The sequence below is a fragment of the Belonocnema kinseyi genome, chromosome 7, assembly GCF_010883055.1.
Source record: "Belonocnema kinseyi isolate 2016_QV_RU_SX_M_011 chromosome 7, B_treatae_v1, whole genome shotgun sequence".
NCBI classification, from domain to species: Eukaryota; Metazoa; Arthropoda; class Insecta; order Hymenoptera; family Cynipidae; genus Belonocnema; species Belonocnema kinseyi.
The window spans coordinates 23,776,413-23,795,958 of NC_046663.1; the positions used below are offsets into that span (position 1 = coordinate 23,776,413).

The 19,546-nt window shown below is 26.6% G+C and overlaps 1 protein-coding gene across 1 annotated transcript; it reads right to left on the reverse strand.

Annotated features, from left to right (window-relative positions):
- Positions 1–3,096: 3,096 nt before the first annotated feature.
- Positions 3,097–19,334, reverse strand: LOC117176363. The gene is made up of 4 exons (XM_033366605.1): positions 19,130–19,334; positions 10,485–10,706; positions 5,818–6,036; positions 3,097–3,119 (listed from the first exon to the last, which is right to left on the reverse strand). Exons 1-4 carry the CDS (start codon positions 19,332–19,334, stop codon positions 3,097–3,099), a joined length of 669 nt encoding a protein of 222 aa, XP_033222496.1.
- Between the last annotated feature and the right edge of the window lie 212 nt (positions 19,335–19,546).

The window sequence follows — 19,546 nt, forward strand, 5'->3', positions numbered from 1 at the left end:
CTCCTAATTTCTCATAGTACCTGTCATGGCGGATTTCCCAAGATTTGAAAGAAACATTTTTTTCACCGTAGACACATTCGATTACTTATTACATTTGTAAGTATGCTCTTCTCTGTAACAAGTGCATAAATACACCCGTTTAGTGACAGTTGCACGGTCCCTTTTCACTTAAGAAGTGAAAACTTAGGTACTTTACAAACAATCTAAAAACCTTCGTTCAAATTGTTGGAGATTTTTTCCTGGAACAAATAAAGGCCAAAGGAAACTATGTTCTGTGTTACGATTTCTGTGACAGGCTTTCAAAGTTGTCCAACGAGAATTCCTTAGACTAGTGGGAGAAACCGGTTCATCCAGTATGTGTCATCGCCCCATATGGTGGGGATAGACAAAGGTCCAAGTTTGTATAAAACCGGGTAACAGCTCTACACAGCATTCAGTCTAGTTTCAATCTTGAGACCAATCGCCACAAATTGTCTGAGAACAAACCAACTCACGCTGCTACTGCTGATACCCAAGCAACTGCAACCATGGATTCATTTACAGCCTCAATGGACACAGCAGGTGTGCGGTCTGCAGTGAAGCGTCGCTTAACAGAGGTACCTGCTGGCGAGTGCTCACGCAAGCCTGTTAATCACCTACTAATGGCTTTACTCTACTCGCTAAATAACTCTTGTAGAAAGCAAATTTTCACGGAACTTCAGTTGCAGCCGAGTGGGAACCTCAAACCTGTCATAAAACTGGTCAACTCGTTTTTGAAAAGAATCTCTCTTGACTCGGCATCTTGAGCATGCTTGATAAATCACATGGACTATGTATCAGACTTTTCGAGACGGATTACGGTTGCATGAAACCTGTGGAATTGGGGAAATTCAGCATTGTTTTCACCACTTACAATGGCTGCAGGGCGATCTCTTTGACATTCCTGGAGATAAAGAGGAACCCTCCACGTGGGATAGTGAAAAAAAGGACCAAGGAATACAGACCGACTATACTGATGCAGAAAACTACTTTTGATGGAATGAAGCCGATTGTTGTTTGTTTTGATGAATGTTTACGAAAAATAAAGGCAATCTACTCGTGTCGAAAAGTGTTTAAATCTTTTAATAACTGAGACACATGAGTGCGAGCATTTCAGCGAGAAAATTAAACAACAATTACCAAAATTATTTGTTGATTTATACTTCCATTTAGTGTTTTTAGAAATGAGCAGTACGTTGACATCCTATGTTGCAGCAAAAGTGAAATACTTACTAATAGAATAATTATACTGATTTTGAGTTTTTAATTATATCTACTCAAACTATACCACTTGTTAATGTTAAAGATGTATTAATAAAAAAAAAACATTTTACAGAACAAATTTAACTGAAAATAAAAACTGAAATTTTCCTTTCTATGACCTATCCCCAGCGATAATTTTACGTAATATTATTTTATTTATGTAATTTATTTTTTTTTAACAATTACGAAAATTTATGTGTTTTTATTAATTATTAGTATAAAAAATCTCTATTTGCGATTTTTATAAATAATATATATTTATATTCATAATTTTCGTATTGAATAAGTGCTAATACTAGTGGCATTCGCAGTAGCGATTTCTCTGTATTTTTTAGGGTATTTTCACCCTAATATTTATGATAATGACCCTCCACCCAAGTAGATCATGTCTTGTCAAATTCCTCCCACAGAAAATTTCCCATAATATCTGTTATGACTGATTTCTCCCACTCCAAATTCTCCATAATACCTGTCATGGCAGACCACCCACTCCATCATGTCTGTCATGGCGGATCCCCCACTTCAAAACTTCTATAATGTCTGTCATGGCGGATCCCCCAATCCATATTTCCCATAATATCTGTCATGACGGACACCCCACTTTAAATTTCCCATAATGTGCTCTATCTACTGCCATTTTTCATGTTCCTTTTCTGAAAATAAATATAACTCTAGGTGGGAATAGGGAATTTCCGTAAAGAATTATAATTTTTTCTTCTTTTCAAGGAATCATTTCAGTTTTAGTTAAAGTAGAGTAACAAAAAGTAGCAAGTTTGGCTGCATAATAGAATTCACAAAAAATTTTAATTTATTAATGTGATATTTAATTATTCATTTTTCAGGGAACTCCTTAATTTTTATTTAACAAAATAGTCGATTGTGTGTCTAGGCATCAGAGTTAAGCTTGGGGCTAAAACTCTACTTTTCCCTCCCTAGGGAGAGAACAGTAACGTCAAATTTGAATAATGCAAATCATACATCTATGATGGTAAATTATGAACAAATTCTAAACATTTCCGGAAATTTACAGCAATTTCCAAATTAAATTTAGGATAATTCATCTTCAATTTGTATAACTTATCTGCAATATTACAACCAATTACAAAAAAATTCATCAATTGTGAAAGTTATAAAATTCTTAAAAAGTGATGAAATTTTTAATAATTTATAAAAATGTTTAAAATTGAATTTTCGATAATTTTTGTTAAGTTAACAAGAATCACCGTGAGTTACTAGAAAAATTCATATATTTCTGTAAATTTATAAGAATATTTTAAGTTGAATTTTGGGTGATTTACGCTTAGTTTCCGTACATTAGCTTTAAAATTACCATAAATAACCGAAGATGGCCATAAATTTCCGTAAATGTATGAAAATTTTAAAATTGATGTTTGGCCAATTTATATTTTGTTTTCATAAATTACCTGTAATATTGCTACAAAATTACGAAACAATTTTATAAATCAGAAACTCGTAAAAAAGTTTAAGATTCAATTTTGGATAATTTACAATAAATTATTATATTATCATTTAAAACTACCATAAATTACCGAAAATGTCTGGAATTTTATTGAAATTTTCAAATTCGAACTTTGGATAATTTATAATAGGTTACCATAAATCACCTTCCAAATTACAATAAATTAACAAAAAATATAATAAATTTCCTGAAATTTAAAAAAAAATGTTAAAAATTGAATTTTGGGCAATTTATGGTAAGTTGCGATTGCTACCTGTAAAATGCCTAGGATTAACCGAAAATTTTGATAAATTTCTGGATATTTATAGATATTTTTAAATTAAATTTTGGGCAATTTATGGTAAAAACCATTCACTACCTGTAAAATTAGCATACATTACGAGAAAATCTTATAAATTTCTAGAAATTAATGAAAAAGTTTAAAATTATATTTTGGGGTATCTTATGTTATGTGACCATACATACATGTAAAATTAATAGAAATGACCGAAAATTTCGATAAATTTCCGGTAATTTATAGACATTCTTAAGTTAAGATTTGGGACAATTTATTGTGGAAACACATAAATTACTTTTAAAATTACCAAAAATTACGAAAAATTCTCATAAATTACCAACAATTTCATAAACCTCCGGAAATTTACAAAAATGCTTAAAATTGAAATTTGGATGATTAATGATAAGTTACTATATTTACATGTAAAATTACCATAAATTAACGAAAGTTTCAATAAATTTCCAGAAATTCATAAACGTATTAAAGTGAATTTTAAGTAATTATGGTGAGTTACCACAAATTACATGTAAGTTCACCATAATTTATCAAGAAAGGTCATAAACTTTCGGAAATTTATCAAAATGTTTCAAACTCAATTTTGGGTAATTTATGGTAAGTTACCATATTTATCTATAAAGTTACCATAAATAAATGGCCTCAAATTATGACTCTATTTCGAGAAATTCCTTAAATCATCCATTGTTTCAAAAAATATCGTACGCAACATGTGAGTTGAATTTTCAAACAAGAACGATTTTTCAAATCGGTAATGAAAAAAATTGCATCCAAAATTCGTAAAAACTCATTTTTCAAGAAACTATAAACTTGAACTCATTATATATGAAAACGTGCTTTTTCTACCAAAATAATTTAATTTCTAACTTAAAAAGAGGAGTTTTTGACCAAATGTATCGATTTTTTAATTTAGAAAATCAACCTGTAACTAAAATGATACATCTTCACATAGAAAAATAAATTTTTGCGAACTAGTTTAATTCTCTGCTGATGAAGATTGATGTTTAATCAAATATGTAATTGATATATTTCCAGTTAAAAAGTAATTTCAAATAATAAAAGACATTTTTTCAACTAACGTAAATGAATTTTTAACCAAAAAGACTAATTTTCTACCACAAAAAGACAGTGCAATAATTACAATGTCATTTAAAAAAGAATGTTAACAACATTGTTAATTTTTTAATAAAACTAGAAATTCCTAAACTGAAAAGCTAAAGGCATAATAAAAAATAGATTTTCAGAAAATACTTCTAACTACGTAGTTGAATTTTGAACCAAAAACATTTTTCATTTGCTACCCGAGCTTAGTGAAAATTTTATTAAATTGTTATATAAGGAGAAACATTTTGCACCCAAAGTCAAATTTGCAGCTTGGTTAAAATATATAAAGAGAAGCTAAGGTTTTCGTATTCGAAATTATTATTTAAATGTCAGTAATGCAATAAATATATAAAAAAAATTTTTTTCATTCTTTATTTCAAAAGTGCTAGTTTGGCTGTTATTTGACACTATAGTTACTTGTGCTAATGTCAAATATAAAGCTTGAAACCGCTTTATGCTAGAATGCGTATTCTTGGTTTAAATCATAAAAACAACATTGAAAAAAAAAACAAATTAAATTTATAGAAAAATAACAAAACTTGCAGCAAAATATTTATAAACTAAATTTTTTTCACGGAATTCAAGGACTTCGTGGAGTTCATGGAATTCATGGAATTTATAGAATTTCATGAATTCACGGCATTCACGAATTCTGTTAATTGTTTAAATTTTGTAATTTCAGTGAATTTTCTTGAATTCTGTGAATTTATTGGATTCCGTAAAATCGTGAATTCCATCAATTCAAGGAATTACGTAAATTTCACCAATCCATATAATTTCCAGAATTCTATTAATTCCTGGAATTCCATCAATTCTGTATAATCCTTGAATGTTGCGAATTTTAATTATAAAATTATATTTCGTCAGTATAAAAAACATTTCTATGTTGAAAATTTTGTCCCGGTATATATCATCAGTCACGGACACATTTTTATAATGCAATAAAGTGATCTGATGAGAGCAGTCTACCCCGAAATAATAAACAAAGCCTGGTTCTCACCCCATCATTGACGGACTGGTTTGCAGTCAAGTACACGATGTGGGACCTATAGCTTAAGGTGGGTTCCGAACCACCAGAAACTCAATAACTCACTGGGGATGGGAGTAGTGTGAGGAGTAAATACCGTAAATTTCTTGGATTCCGAGAAATATACAAATTCCGCGTATTCCGTAGCTCTATAAATTTGACGAATTCCGTAAATTTTTATTAATTCTTGAATTCCATGAATTTTATGAATTCCAAGAATTCCGCGAATTTCGTAAATTCTAAGAATTCCGCGAATTTCATAAATTCCGCGAATTCCACGAATTTCATAAATTCGGTTACTTTACGATTAACCGATTTACAACACTTACAATACATTATTGTAATTTCGTCATTCCAATACCATGTTTGAAACCACACCTTGTGTTGTATAAGTGTTCTAGAGGTGTTTTAGAGGTGTTTTGAATTTTTTTAAATTTAAAGTGTAGATAAGAAATTTTGCAAAGAATTATAATTTTTTCCGGAAACAGATAATTTTCAATATGAGCTGGAAACATTAAAATGTAACAAATTAAAATTTAGATTTTAGTATAGGAAATTTTTATAAATAATTTTTTTTCGACTTGCAGTAAAGAATTTTTGACCTGAAAGAGAAATTTTGTATGGAGAACTTACGATAAATTGTTCCAAGTGCCTTATTATAAGTGAAAGATAGGATTCTCTGATACCCAACATCGATGTAATAGAATATGGTTGGATTGTTCAGGTGCCACACTATTCCATTGCTCATACTATTATGAGGAAGGTCATATTTTTTAACTAGTTCAGGAAGCAAATTTGGATTGAAAGAATACAAATTTCCAAAGTTGGGATTGACATTAGTTTCCATCGTCCCTGGAATATAATATAAAATTTCAAAAATAATAATTAAACGAGGAGAAACAACTCTGTTAATCATCTGGACTATACGGTTATCCGAACTAGTACACTCAAAAATCGTTTGAATCCGACAGCAAGATTTAATCGAATTCATATAATTGAATTAAACAAATCTTTTGCTTTAATAAAAAAAGGTTTATTTAATTTTAAGAAATGAAAAAATATTTTTCTCATAGCCTGAAACAAATAATTTGTTTAGTACAATTTGCTACATTGAAACAAAAAATTGGCTTTTATATAACAATAAATTTGTTTAAAATCTATGCATTCGAATTCATAAAAATATCTATTTGATTTTATAAAAAAATAAATACAATACAGTACTACAAAGTGCCACTAGTCATGCCTAAGCGCTACGGGCGGTTCCTGCGGTACTAACCTAAAATCTAAATTAATTGATCCTGTAGATGATTTTATGGCATGAAAAATACAAAATAAATATGAAAAATCCTTTTACATTATATTTTCTTCATAGCGTGGAGTCAGTATTTTTAATCGAGAAAAAATTAAAATTAAGTATTTGAAAATATCCGTAACTAAAATTCACCGATTTTGAGACTGAATTATAAAATAAAGAATTATTAAATTTCCACAAATGTTTTGATTTTTAAAATATAGAACTGCTGAACCTAGTTAATTATCAATAATTTATGAGTTATTAATAGAATTAAAAGTAAGGCAAAGAACTTAATTAATTATTAATTATTAATTTATTATTTATTGTTGGCTCTTTTAAATTTAAGGAATAGAAATAATTATGCGAATTATTTCCGTTTTATAATTTAATGCCACTATAAAATAAATATAATTATTGTATCTTTATATTAAAAACAAGAAATATGATAGATTATAAAATATTGTTATAGAATACAAATGAATTACGAACACTTAAATTTGATATTTTTTTCATCAAATAGACCTTATGACAAAGCTTAAATATTTTAACATTTATATAATCACTCTAAAGATCATTAATGAATATATTTTTATATTTAGCAACACTCGAATTAATCGAAAATTATTTTTCAAATCGTAATCATAGATCCATGTTAAAATAAAATTCCAAGAATTAAGAACAAGGAAATAAGTATTATCAGTTTGTTTTTAGATTTATTTAAATATAATCTTCATAAAATTTTTTAAACAATTTTAGCAGATTTTTGAATATTTCAGACGTTTCAGAAAAGAATACAGAAGGTTTTAAATTTTTTTTATTTTATGGAATTTTACAAAACATTGGGAAAAAATTGAATATTTTCAAAAGGTTTTTGGGATAATTGGAACTTTGGAAAAAATCAAGAACTATTGGATACACTAAAAAAATCTTCAATCTTTTATTGTAAATAGCTCTTATATATTTAAACCGTTTTATGTTTCTGGAAATGTTTTTAAATAACTCGAAATTTCAAAATATGTTTCAATCTTACCAAATTAAGAATCTTATCTTTCTTGAATAAAAATTCAATTTTTCAGTTGAAAATTAAAATTTTTTTTTTGAATTTCATCTTTTTGTTTAAATTTCACCTGCTTTAGCAGAAATTACGTCTTTCTTCAATAGAAATGCAACTATTTGATAGAAAATTCAACAATTTTGTTGAAAATCCATACTTTTTGTTCAAATTGAGTTGTATGAAACAAGGCAGACTTTTGGTTAAAATTGAATAATTTAGTGTTGAATAAAAAACTATAATCTATTCTGGGTGAAAATACAACTCTTTTAAAAATTTTGAAAAATTAATAATTCGGCTATTTTAAGAGAAATTGATTTTTTATTGGACAAAAATTCAAATTATAGGTTGGCCATTAAACGCTTTTGTTAAAAAGAAATACTTTTTAGTTGAAAATTCCACAGTTTTGTTGAAAATTTAAATATTCCATATTCAATTTACTGTTTGTTTAAAAATCATATTTCGGTATAAATTATAAACTACTTGATAGAGAGTTTAACTAAATTGTTATATTTTTTATCAATTTTGGTTATAAAATAATCAGTATTTTAGGCTGTAAATTCTTTGTTTTTGTATAAGTTTATTTTTTGTTAATAAATTCATGTTTTGATCTTGAGAAGTCAACTGGAATCTCTTTTGAAAAAAATTCAACTATAACAAGAAAAAATTTTATATGAAAATTCATCTGGTTTAATAGAAATTTCATCTTTTCTCGATATGAATGCGACTATTTGGTAGAGAATTCAACAAGTTTGTTCAAAAATGTTTTTTTTTCAAATTCGTCTTCTTGGAATAAAAATTCAATTTTTTTCGTGGAATCTTCTCTGTTGTTTTAAAATTCATATTCTAATCGTGAAAAGTCGATTGAAATCTTTTTTAACAGAGAATTTAAATATTTTTACAAATATTATCTTTTAGATTTAAAAAGACCTCTGTTTAAGTAGAATTATCATTTTCAAAAAAAAAACACATTTTTGTTTAAAAATTCTCCTTATTTATTTTAGTATTTACCTATTTTTTCAAGGATTTTGTTCATTCACTTTGTTAAGAAATTACTTTTTCGTTCTCAAAAATTATTAATTTTATTTCAAAATTCATCTCTTTGGTTGAAAGTTTAACTTTTGTTAAAAATTAATCTTCTTCATTCATGATTTCACTACTTAAGTAAAAGTCGAACTAAATTCTTCAAAATTTAATTTTTGTTTGAAAGCGTGTGTCTCTGCTTGAAAATTTGAGTGTTTAGTCGAAAAGCCTTTTTTTGTTTTCAAATTAATTTTTCAACTAAAAATGTAACTTTTCCATTTTTTAAAGCTTGATATTTTTCAGTTAAAAAATCTTCTTTTTTAGTAAAAAAAAAAATTGTCTCGGTTTGAATTTTCATGCGGTTGGGTAATAATGCATCAGTTTCCTGTAGAATTAATATTTTTGCCCAAAAGTCATGTGTTGCTTTCGAAAATGAATTTTTGTATGCAAAATCCGTCCGTTGCCTTCAAGTTTATACAATTGAGATAAACTTTTATTTATTAATTGCGAGAAAAATTATTATTTTTTAAAAATTCGTCCTTGCTTTTAGAATTTTGTTGTATCTAATGAATTCCATCTTTTTGGATTGAAATATAAACTATGAAATTTGTTGTTAGGAATAGATTTTTTGAGGTTTCCAATTCAACTGATATGATAAAAATTTAATTATTTTGTACAAGATTCAAAGACGTTTAATGATCAAGGAAAAGTCAAAATTAGTCAAGGAAAAGTTAGGGAATTTAAAAAATGAACTTGCATAATTCGCAAAACATTTCTGGAAAATTAAAATAACGTACACTACGAGGGGGGGGGGGGCTTTGAATGAATATTTTGGTTCTTTAAATCTAAAACTTCTGATAATACATTATGGCAGTGTAGTATACAGTCTTCAGCCGAGGTTCATCATTTTTTTTTAAATTTAATCAATATTTCATTAATTCAGAAGTATTTTAGTCTAAGTATATGCTTACTGGTGCTACCTTGAATAATCCTGAGTAAATATTTATACAAGGGACACACACTAGGGCTTACATGTACAGAAAACCTAAATGCTACCCCATATTCACGACAGCAAGGCAGGAGCCATTCTACAGGGGCATTGCGAAATTTCGCAAATTTAAATTCGTATTCGGATCAGTAATTCTGTCAACTCCGTGCACCTTCGGATCAATTGTATCAGAGGTTCCACGGTTGCGTTTTAAAACTCAAATGGTTACAAGTGTCAAAAAAATATAGGTTAGGTTAAGCAATAATTACAAATAGTAAAAGTATTTAATTAATAATAAAGTGAGACAGGTGGACTATAAAGGGAACGCAATTTTTTTTGCATCAAATTTATTGATGAGCTGTTGAGTGACAAATACTCTTAAATGTAGATAGTCAGCGCTTCCACTGTGCGAGGAGTGAATTGTATCTAAAGCTTACTTTCTGCCTAAAAAAGGTATGTCATTAATACTTAGCAGCCACTCCATAAATTTGTTAGCACAGAAAAAAAATTTACGTTTCCTTCTCAGTCCACATGTCTCACTTCATTATTAATTAAACACTTTTATTATTTTCAATTACTACTTAGCATTACCTATATTTTTAAAACTTTTGTTCATTTGAAGTTTTTAATGCAACTATGAAACCTATGATAAACTTGATCCGAAGATACACGGAGTTCACCAAATAGCTTGTACGAATGCAACTTTAAAGGCGCGAAATTTGAAAATGCCCCTGTAGAGTGACTTCTCCCTTGCTGTTGCTCAAATTAAGTAGCATTTAAGTTCTCTGCGCATGTAAGCCACAGCGTTTTCACCCTGTATAAATTTAATTCATGGTGATCGGGCATAATCGAGGTAATCTATTTTCGCTACATCGCATTTTTCAGGCTTTTTTCCATAATATATAACGTAAAATGTAAACTCAAGTTAAGAAGATTGTTCTTACAAAACCATAGTACACCATGTGGGTCCACCGTTCCACCAGCAATTGTGTTTTCTCGGATATTTCCGTAGATGTTCCCATATATGTTCACTCGAGCAGCTCGATTAGTCTCGTAAGAATTCCAGTTGAGTACTCCAATGACCTTCTTATTATTGAGATGATAAGATATCAAGTATTTTTGCGGCTCGTCTTGAATAGGAACAACAAAAGTTATGTGACCGAGTCCTATGGAAAAAATTATCATTAAAAATTTATGGAAGTAGGTGCTTTAGGCCTAAGAAAGGGGGTTTCGTAGCCTAATCAGACGCAAAGAACTCCCCACACTTCCACCTTTGATTTCACTCCCTTGCTAAACTTCATCTTTCATGACTAATAATTTTTGTACTAAGAACTTACCTTTTCAATTTTTTTAAATTTATTTTTGCTTCACAAATTTTTAATCGCTTCACAGTGTAGCCAAAGCACTTTTTGTGAACAAAAGTCTGTCTTCAACGCAATTTCCAATGGATTTAAAATTTTTTTTAACGAACTTGAGGCTTTCTGGTATATCGAGTGGGTGCAAGAATTTCGATTTGACTAAAAGAAAATTTTTTATTCAACAACAAACTAATCAGTATTTTCATCCCAACTTTTGATATAGAATATGAGAGGAATGTATGCCTCATTATGATTAGTTTAAAATACTTGCTGCTTGGCCGCATTATTTAGATAGTAACTTATAGCTTTTCTTCATTAGCTTTTTTTATATTAAATTTTGATCAAATTTATTTTTTAATATTTTAAAACAAATATTTTATTATTGTTTATTGTTTAAACAATATTAATAAACAAATTCACCGTTCGATCATTTTTCAATGATAATTTTTTTGCAGGCTGAGTTGTGAATTTGTTTCTAAATATTGGGTAGATAATAAAAATTTTTTCCTGATTAGAAAAATATGATAAGAAGGAATAATTGGCAAGCCATTTTTTGCTAATTCCGCAAAGAAAATTAATACATTTGACAGAAAAATGGTCAAAATGGGCATTTATAAATATATGTTATTGAAATAATAAACAGTTCTTGTTAATTTGACAAACAAGTTATTTTTTAGATCATTTTCAAGAACATTTTTTAGAATTGTTGTTTAAATGATTTTTTCTTATCCGTTTTGATCAATTTTAACAAAATTACTCCTAGGCGTCCCTAACGATACATTTTTATTGGGTTCTGCGAAAAAATCGGCCCAATTCGTGGTATAATGTTGAAAATGTGAATTTGTTTATAACTATTGTTTAAGTTATAACCAGTTTCTCTTAATTTGAAAAAAAATGACAGCAAGGAGTCATTGGCAAGACTTTTTTGGTGATTACTGCAAAAAATGAAGCCCATTCATTGTGATTTTTGTGGTAATTGAAAACTACAAAAAATGGCTTTTGTTAATTAATTTGTTTAAAACCTTATAACAATTTTTTTCCTACTCTAACCCACTGAAAACTATTGCTAGATAGTAATTACATTGGCTCAGGCTCCTTTTGAGTCAATTCGCAGATATTAAAAAGGAATCTACAATCTAAAAACTCAGGATAAAGATATTGTTTATTTTGTTGTTAAATAAAAAAATTTCGGGTTGCCCAAATCGAAATTCTCGCACCGACTTGATATACCCGAAAGCCTTGCGGTCATTTAAAAAAAAAGTTTAAATCTATTGAAAATTTGATTGTAGACAGACTTTTGTCCACAAAAAGTACTTTTGACTACATTTTTTGTTTCGTCGAAAATTCATGCATTTTGTTACAAATTTAATATTTTTTATTTCTAAAAAATCTCCGTGGTTTGTAAATTCCTTTTTTTTGTTAAAAATAAATTACTTTAGTTGACACTGCAAACATTTTAGTGCAAATTCTTTTTTCAAATTATAATTTTTTATAGTAATATTTTATAAATTAAAATACAATTATAATAAATTATTAATCATTAATTATAATTTATCCAAACTTCCTTTAACTTGACTTTAAAAAGCCTAAAATGGCGGAAAATCGTAAAAAGCATTGTTTCAATTAATGAATTGTTGAATTAATGAATTTATAATTTTTTAAATCAATTTTATGATTTTTTTAACAATTATATTAATCAGGCATTTGTCTACAGAAAAAATCTTTTTTTTTTCATTTTAGATTTCTAATTTAGATCTTCTTAATAAATTCAGCAACATTCATGATGATTTGGTAAATTTTATAATTTGTAAAAACAAATTTAACAAATCAATGCATTAATTGGGCATCTGTGGACGGAACAATTAATTTTTTCGATGTCAGTCTTTTTAGTGGGGAATTTCTTCATGATTTTAGGAAAATTTATAATTGTTCGATAAATTTTATATATTTTTAAAAACAAATTCAATATGCATTATTCGCGGCGATCTGCCGATGCACAAATTTTTTTTGATGCCCTAATTAAAAAAGTTTCTATAGAAAAAAAAAAACGAATTTTTATGTAGCAAAATGCCTGATTAATGCATTTGTTAATTAAATATTTTTTAAAAATTCGTAAAATGTATCAACTTATTATGAATGTTTCTAAAATTCTAATAAAGTTAGCAATTGAAAAAACTGGCATTGAACTGGATTTTCTAATAATCGGATTTATGCTCCAGGGTTTTACTGAAACCTCCGAAACTTTTTCGGGATGGAAGAGAAAAAAAAATAAAAACACAAGAATTTTAGTTATTATTCTTAATTTTTAGGAATTCCTGTTATCATAATCATAAAAATAATTAATATTGGAGACTTGAAATATTTTCTATTACGATTTATTTATTATTTCGGCAAAAATGTGTGAACAATCCATACTCAATTAAAAATAATTTGGAAAAAACAACAATTAATTGTATGAACAATAAAATAAAGATTTTATCAGAATTAAAAACTATTTAAAATCATTGAATATTATTTTTAATTGAGAAAATACGATTTCAAAAATATTTTCAGAAAAGTAATTTTCTAAACAAATTATATTTGTTTAAGCAAATGAAAAATCATTATTTTATTGTTAACATACACTGTAATTCAGAAACATAATTGTATTTATTTTATTTTATTTTTCCAAAGTTTTCAGAATAAATGCTTGAGAAAATAACATTTTTGAAACTAATAGAGATTTGTGGAAAACAAAAGAAATTTATCAAAATCTTCTAATTGATTAAATAACTTTAAAAAATGTTAATACTCTGAACAATGACCAACTATTACATTTCAATCAAAAAATACGATTATTTTTTATATTTTTGTAAATAAAGAATTTTTTAAATAAGTTACATTTACTTAAACAATTAAAAATCATTTATGAAGTCATGGACAGTTTGAAAATCGGCCATTATAAATCATTTGTATGATAATGAAGAAAGAAATTCCTAAAAATTGTTTTAAAAAAACGTTTTATTTTATTTTTTATTTTTGGGTCATATTTGGAATGTTTAGGTTTTGCTCTATTCATGAAAAATAACATTGAAAATAAAAAAATATTATTTGTGAAGTTTGCTTACCCAAAAAAGAGTTTTATTTTTAATCTTGAGAATGCTAATTTTTTTTAAGCATTAAGAATGTGTGGAAACGCAAAAAACACAATTGAAGACTTTAAGAATTAAAAATTAGATGCGTTTAAAGTTGAAAATTAAAAAAAAAATGTGTTAGTTAACATTTCTCATTTATTAAAATATTCAATATTTCTGGAAGAATTTCAAAAATAATTTTAAAATTGAAACTAAAGTTCAAACAACTTGTAGTTTTACTAAGATTAGGAAATAAAATATTTAAGCTTTCCAAGCATGCTTGAACTATTTTAAATAAAAATAATTTAAATTCGAGCTTACGAAATGTTCAGTTAAAAATTTTTAGTTATTAAATTTACAATGTTCCCAGCTGAAAATTTCTGAAAATAATAAAATTTAAAAAATTCTAAATTTCATTGATTGATTTTTTAAATTTAGAGCATTGCATCTGGTAACATAGATTTATAGATTTGAAAAATTGAATCTAAATCTTGGAATTCTATAATTTCTAAACATTTTTAATTTTTCAGTTCACCTGTATTTCATTTAAAGTTGTTTGGTTTTTAAAAACGTTCATTTAAATTATTGGGCATTCAATTACAAAAATTTTGAAATTAAAAACTTTAAAACTTTAATTTAGCAAGTTTAAAATCTAACATTTCCAATGTGAGTGCTTTAGTTTTTTTTCGATTGAAATGTCCACCCCCGAAATAGTTTGTATAGCGGAACTGCAATCTATTCCTTTTTATTAAATATAATTTATTTTCTTATTAAATTTTAACTATTCGGTTGAATTTTCAATCTGTTTGGTTTAAGGATTTAACTATTTTGCATAAAATTTCGTTGTGTAAAATTAAAAATTAGTTTGTTCAACTGAAAATTTAACTTATTTATAAAAAATAATATTTTTTGCTCGAGAATTAAACTTTTGTGGTAGAAAATTAATTTTCTTGTACGCAAATCCATCCGCCTTGGTAAATGCACGGATGGACGGACGGATGGACGGACATGCACAGTGAGGTAAAACATTTTTTTCTATGGCTACCATACCAGAAAGTACATTTTTACATTAAAATTACTTGCTTCCATAAAAAAAAAATGTATCATACGCATTTGTCATGTGACATTTTGTATTAATTTTATAAACACATTATATAAACAAATGCTTATTGTGGATATTTACAAGCAGAAAAAAAATCATTTTTTCTCTTAATTTTTACGAAATTGTATCGACAGTGATGTATAATGATAGAAAATCATCATTTGATATTTTTTATCAATTTTGTAAACACATTGTATAAACAAATGGCTAGCCTGGACATTTAAACGGAGAAAGAAATCTTCCTTCCTAATTTTTGTAAATGATGTCGCCAGTGATGTTTAATGTCTAATGATGCTTCAAATTTTGGTCGATAATTTTTTATTATTAAACATCACTGGCGACATGATTTGAGGGAAATTGAGAAAAAAAAACGACTTTTTCTACATTTAAATGTCCACACTAGAAATTTGTTTTTTGTGTTTGTTGATAAAATTAATAAAAAACATCGGATGACAAATTTTTTATGATCAAGTATTATTTCTGCAACGACAGCAAGTCATTTTAAAGCAAAAATTTTTTTTGCAAATGAAGAATGTCTAGTGTAGATTATTTGTTAACTTAATTTGTTTATAACGATTAACTTGACAATGTCATAATTTTTTAAAATTCCAACTCCCATCGTGCATAAAGCCTGCGAATGCTGATGCAAACAATCACAAACATAAACAAAAAATGTAATTTTTTTCTTTTTTAATTAACATAAATGTTTAAACAAACAAAAAATCCAAAATCAGGCTACATAAATCTCTTCGAAGTTTAATGCGGAAATTTTCTAAAGATGAAATTGCCGAAAAAAAAGATTTTTTTCAAATTGTAAGTGCCCAAGTTGTAAGTTTTTTGTGTAATTTATTTATAAAATTAATATAAAATATCAGATGATAATTGTCCACCATTTAACATCATTATGGACATAATCTTAGGAAAATTATTATTTTTTCTAGTATTATTTTTTCGATGAAAGAAAGTAATGTAAACGCAAAAATTTACTTTGAAAACGAAGAGTCAATAATGTAGCCTATTTGTTAAGTTAATTTTTTTAAGAAACAGCGGGTAAAAAAAACGTGGAAAAAGTAATTTTTAGAAGAAAATTATTATTTGATTTTAAGTTTTTTTTCAAATAAAACCTAATTAAATTTCGCATGGAACTGCAATAGCTGATTTAAAGAATTATTTTTTTTTTAATAAAGAAAATGAAAAAAATGTGCCTTTTGAAGTACACTAGGTTTTAAAAAATTCTTTGCTTTAATAAAAAATACATAGAAAACTAAGAAAAATTATGGAAATAAGTTGTCCAATAGCAATGCAAATGGTAAAAAATGTATTGAAGTTGTTATAAACAAATAAGTGAATGTAAATGGTTTCGTGGACATTGGCGCCGATTTGTTACTAGATTTTCACAAAATTTGAACAGTTTATGGACAAAAAGGGTTTTTCAGTTAAGTTCTTTAAACTTGTTCCTTTAAAATCTTTAAAATTGTTCACAAAAAAACAAGTTTAAATGCTCACAAATAGCCAGATAATGTATTTGTTATTTAAGTTTGTTTTAAAAAATACCAAATGTTACCGTTTTATAGCAAAAAATCATTGCTAAATAACTAACTTTTAATCCTACGAAAAAAGCGGTATTTTATTTTTTAAATAAATAAGAATGATAAAACTTTGTTTGAAAAAATTTTTTTACAATAATAAATTGTTTGCTGTCATCAAACTGATTTCAAAAACGGCAAAATCGTTTTATTTCCAGGTAATATATGATCGATTTCATAGGAAAAACTATATTTACCTAATAAAAAATATCTGATATAAAAATTTGTTTATAAAAATTGCTTTTAAAGTAAAAAATTATTTATTATCTTTTGTTAGTTTATATAAAAAAACTCTTTTCGCCCATAAATTATTCAAATTTAGTGCAAATCAAGTGACGAATTGCCGCCAATGCTCACGAAACTACTTTCATTTACTTATTCGTTTATAACAAATTCCATAAATTTTTCAACATTTACGTTGCTATTTGACAAATTTTTAGGATAGTTGCTTTCTGCTTTCTAGATATTTTTTATTGAATCAAAGCATTTTTAAAAAACCGGTGTACTTCAAAAGTCAAAATATAGTTTTCTTTTTTGTTATTAAATAAAAATAAAAATAAACTTTAAAAATCGGCCATGACAGTTCGATGCGAAATCTTATTAGCTTTAAAAAAAAGTTCATGAATGATTTGGTTTACATTTCAACTATTTTGATAAAGTTTTTTGTTGTTAAAAGTTAACTATGCCATTTTGATTAAAAATTTATTGCCTTTAATTAAAAGTGCATGCATTTTATTAGAAAATTAAATTTTTGGTTAAAAGTTAATTTTGTAGGTTAATAATTCATCATTCTGGTAAAAAATTCCTTAAATTATTGAAAATTCGTTATTTTGCATAGAAAATAATTTTTTAAACCAAAAGAGTAATTATTTAATGTTTTCTTTCCATATATTTTTTAGTTGAACATTAATGTATTTTATTTAAAATTAATGCTTTTTTGTTCAAAATTCATAATTTGTTGTCGAAATTCGATTATTTTCAGAAAATTCGCTTTTCGGCTTTAAAAATAATTGATTTCATTAGAAAACAACTTTTTCGTTAAAAATTCATATCTTTGTTTTGAAATCTGATTTCTTTGTTAAAAAATTCGTCTTTTTGCCTTGAAATTTTTTTTTCTTTTTGGTTGGAAAGTTATTCTGTTTAAGCTAAAGATTCAACTAGTTTGTTAAGAATTTATCTATTAGGGTTAGAAATTAATTGTTTCTACTGAAAATTTAGTTACTACATTTTTTGTGCAAAATTTAATGATTTGAGGGTCATTCGAAAATTACGTCATTCGATTTGGAAAAGCGAAATCGGAAGATCTAACGAAATATTTGATTTTAAGTTTTTTTAAATTTATTGGTTTATTTACAATTAATCTTTTGCTTAAAAATTAATTTTTGTTGGTTGAAAAATTTACTCAATTATTAAAAATTCTTCCTTTTTTATTGAAAATGAATCTTTTCAATTAATAATTTGACCTTTTTTATCGAATTTCAACTGTTTCGTTGAAACGTACTCTATTTTGTTTAGGTATTTAATTATTGTGTAACAGATATCGTTTTCTAAAATTGTAAATCAATTTTTTCAACCGAAAATGTAAACATTTTGTCGGAAATTAATATTTTTTATAGAAAATTATTTGTCTTTTTTTCAGAAAATTTATGTTCCTAGTTCAACATTCAATTTAGTTGGTTGAAAATTTAATTTTTTTTACTGAAAATTGCACAATTCATTTCTAAGTTGAATCTTTATTTTTTTAGTTCAATATTCTTCTAGCTGAATAAAAATTGATATGTTTTGTTAACACTGTCTTTTTTGTTCAAAAATTATCTACTTAGTTGCAAAATCGACTTTTTGGTTAAAGATTCCTTTTTTTTAAAGATTTATCTTATTGAATAGAAAACTAATTATCTAGGTTGAAAAATCAATTTTTTGTTAGTTGCTTAATTTTGTTGTTGAAAATTTTGAATTATTTATTATATTTTATTAATTGAATTAAAAAACTCTTTTCGTCAATAAATTTTTTATTTTTATTTTCATTTACTTATTTGTTTATAACAGATTCAATAAAGTTGCTAAAAATTGCATCGCTATTTGACATCTTTTTTGGATAGTTGTTTTCAGTTTTCTAGATATTTTTGATTGAATCAAAGCGTTTTTTCAAAACCGGTATACTTCAAAAGTTTAAATCTTTTTACTTTAGTTATTAAAGAAAGTAACGAACAAAAATTTTTAAATCGGAGATGACAGTTTGATAAAAAATCTTATTAGCTTTCATTAAAAAAAAATTATTAAAGCAGGTGATAATTGTCTTGTGAAATCCAATTTGTCAATGGATATTTTTATTGTCCCACTATTTCTGTCCAGGACTAGGAAAACATAGATCATTCTCACGATTGAAAATAATTCCCAAAAAGAGAGAAAAAATAAAAATAGTTTAAATACCTGTAGTCGCGCAAAATAGATGTCCATTGTCTACGTGATAGGAACAGACTTCACCTGTCCAACTGTCTATGAAGTAGAGTTGATTGTTATGAAACATAAGACCATCTGTTGCTCCGCTTCTATCGACAACTTCTTCAGGCCTGAGGGATATAATCTCTTTTAATTGTGCAAATCTGGTGTAGGAGAATTTTAAATGCATGCCCATTGGGCACAAAATTTTGCGACGTCTTTACGACATCGTTACGACATCTTTACGACATCTTTACGACATCTTTACGACATCTTTACGACATTTTTACGACATCTTTACGGCATCCGTACGACAGCTTTACGGCGTCCTATGTCCATTTCGTTAAGGTATCTTTACGATATCGTAAATGAGTTGTATTATCTGACGATGTCTTTACGATATCGCAA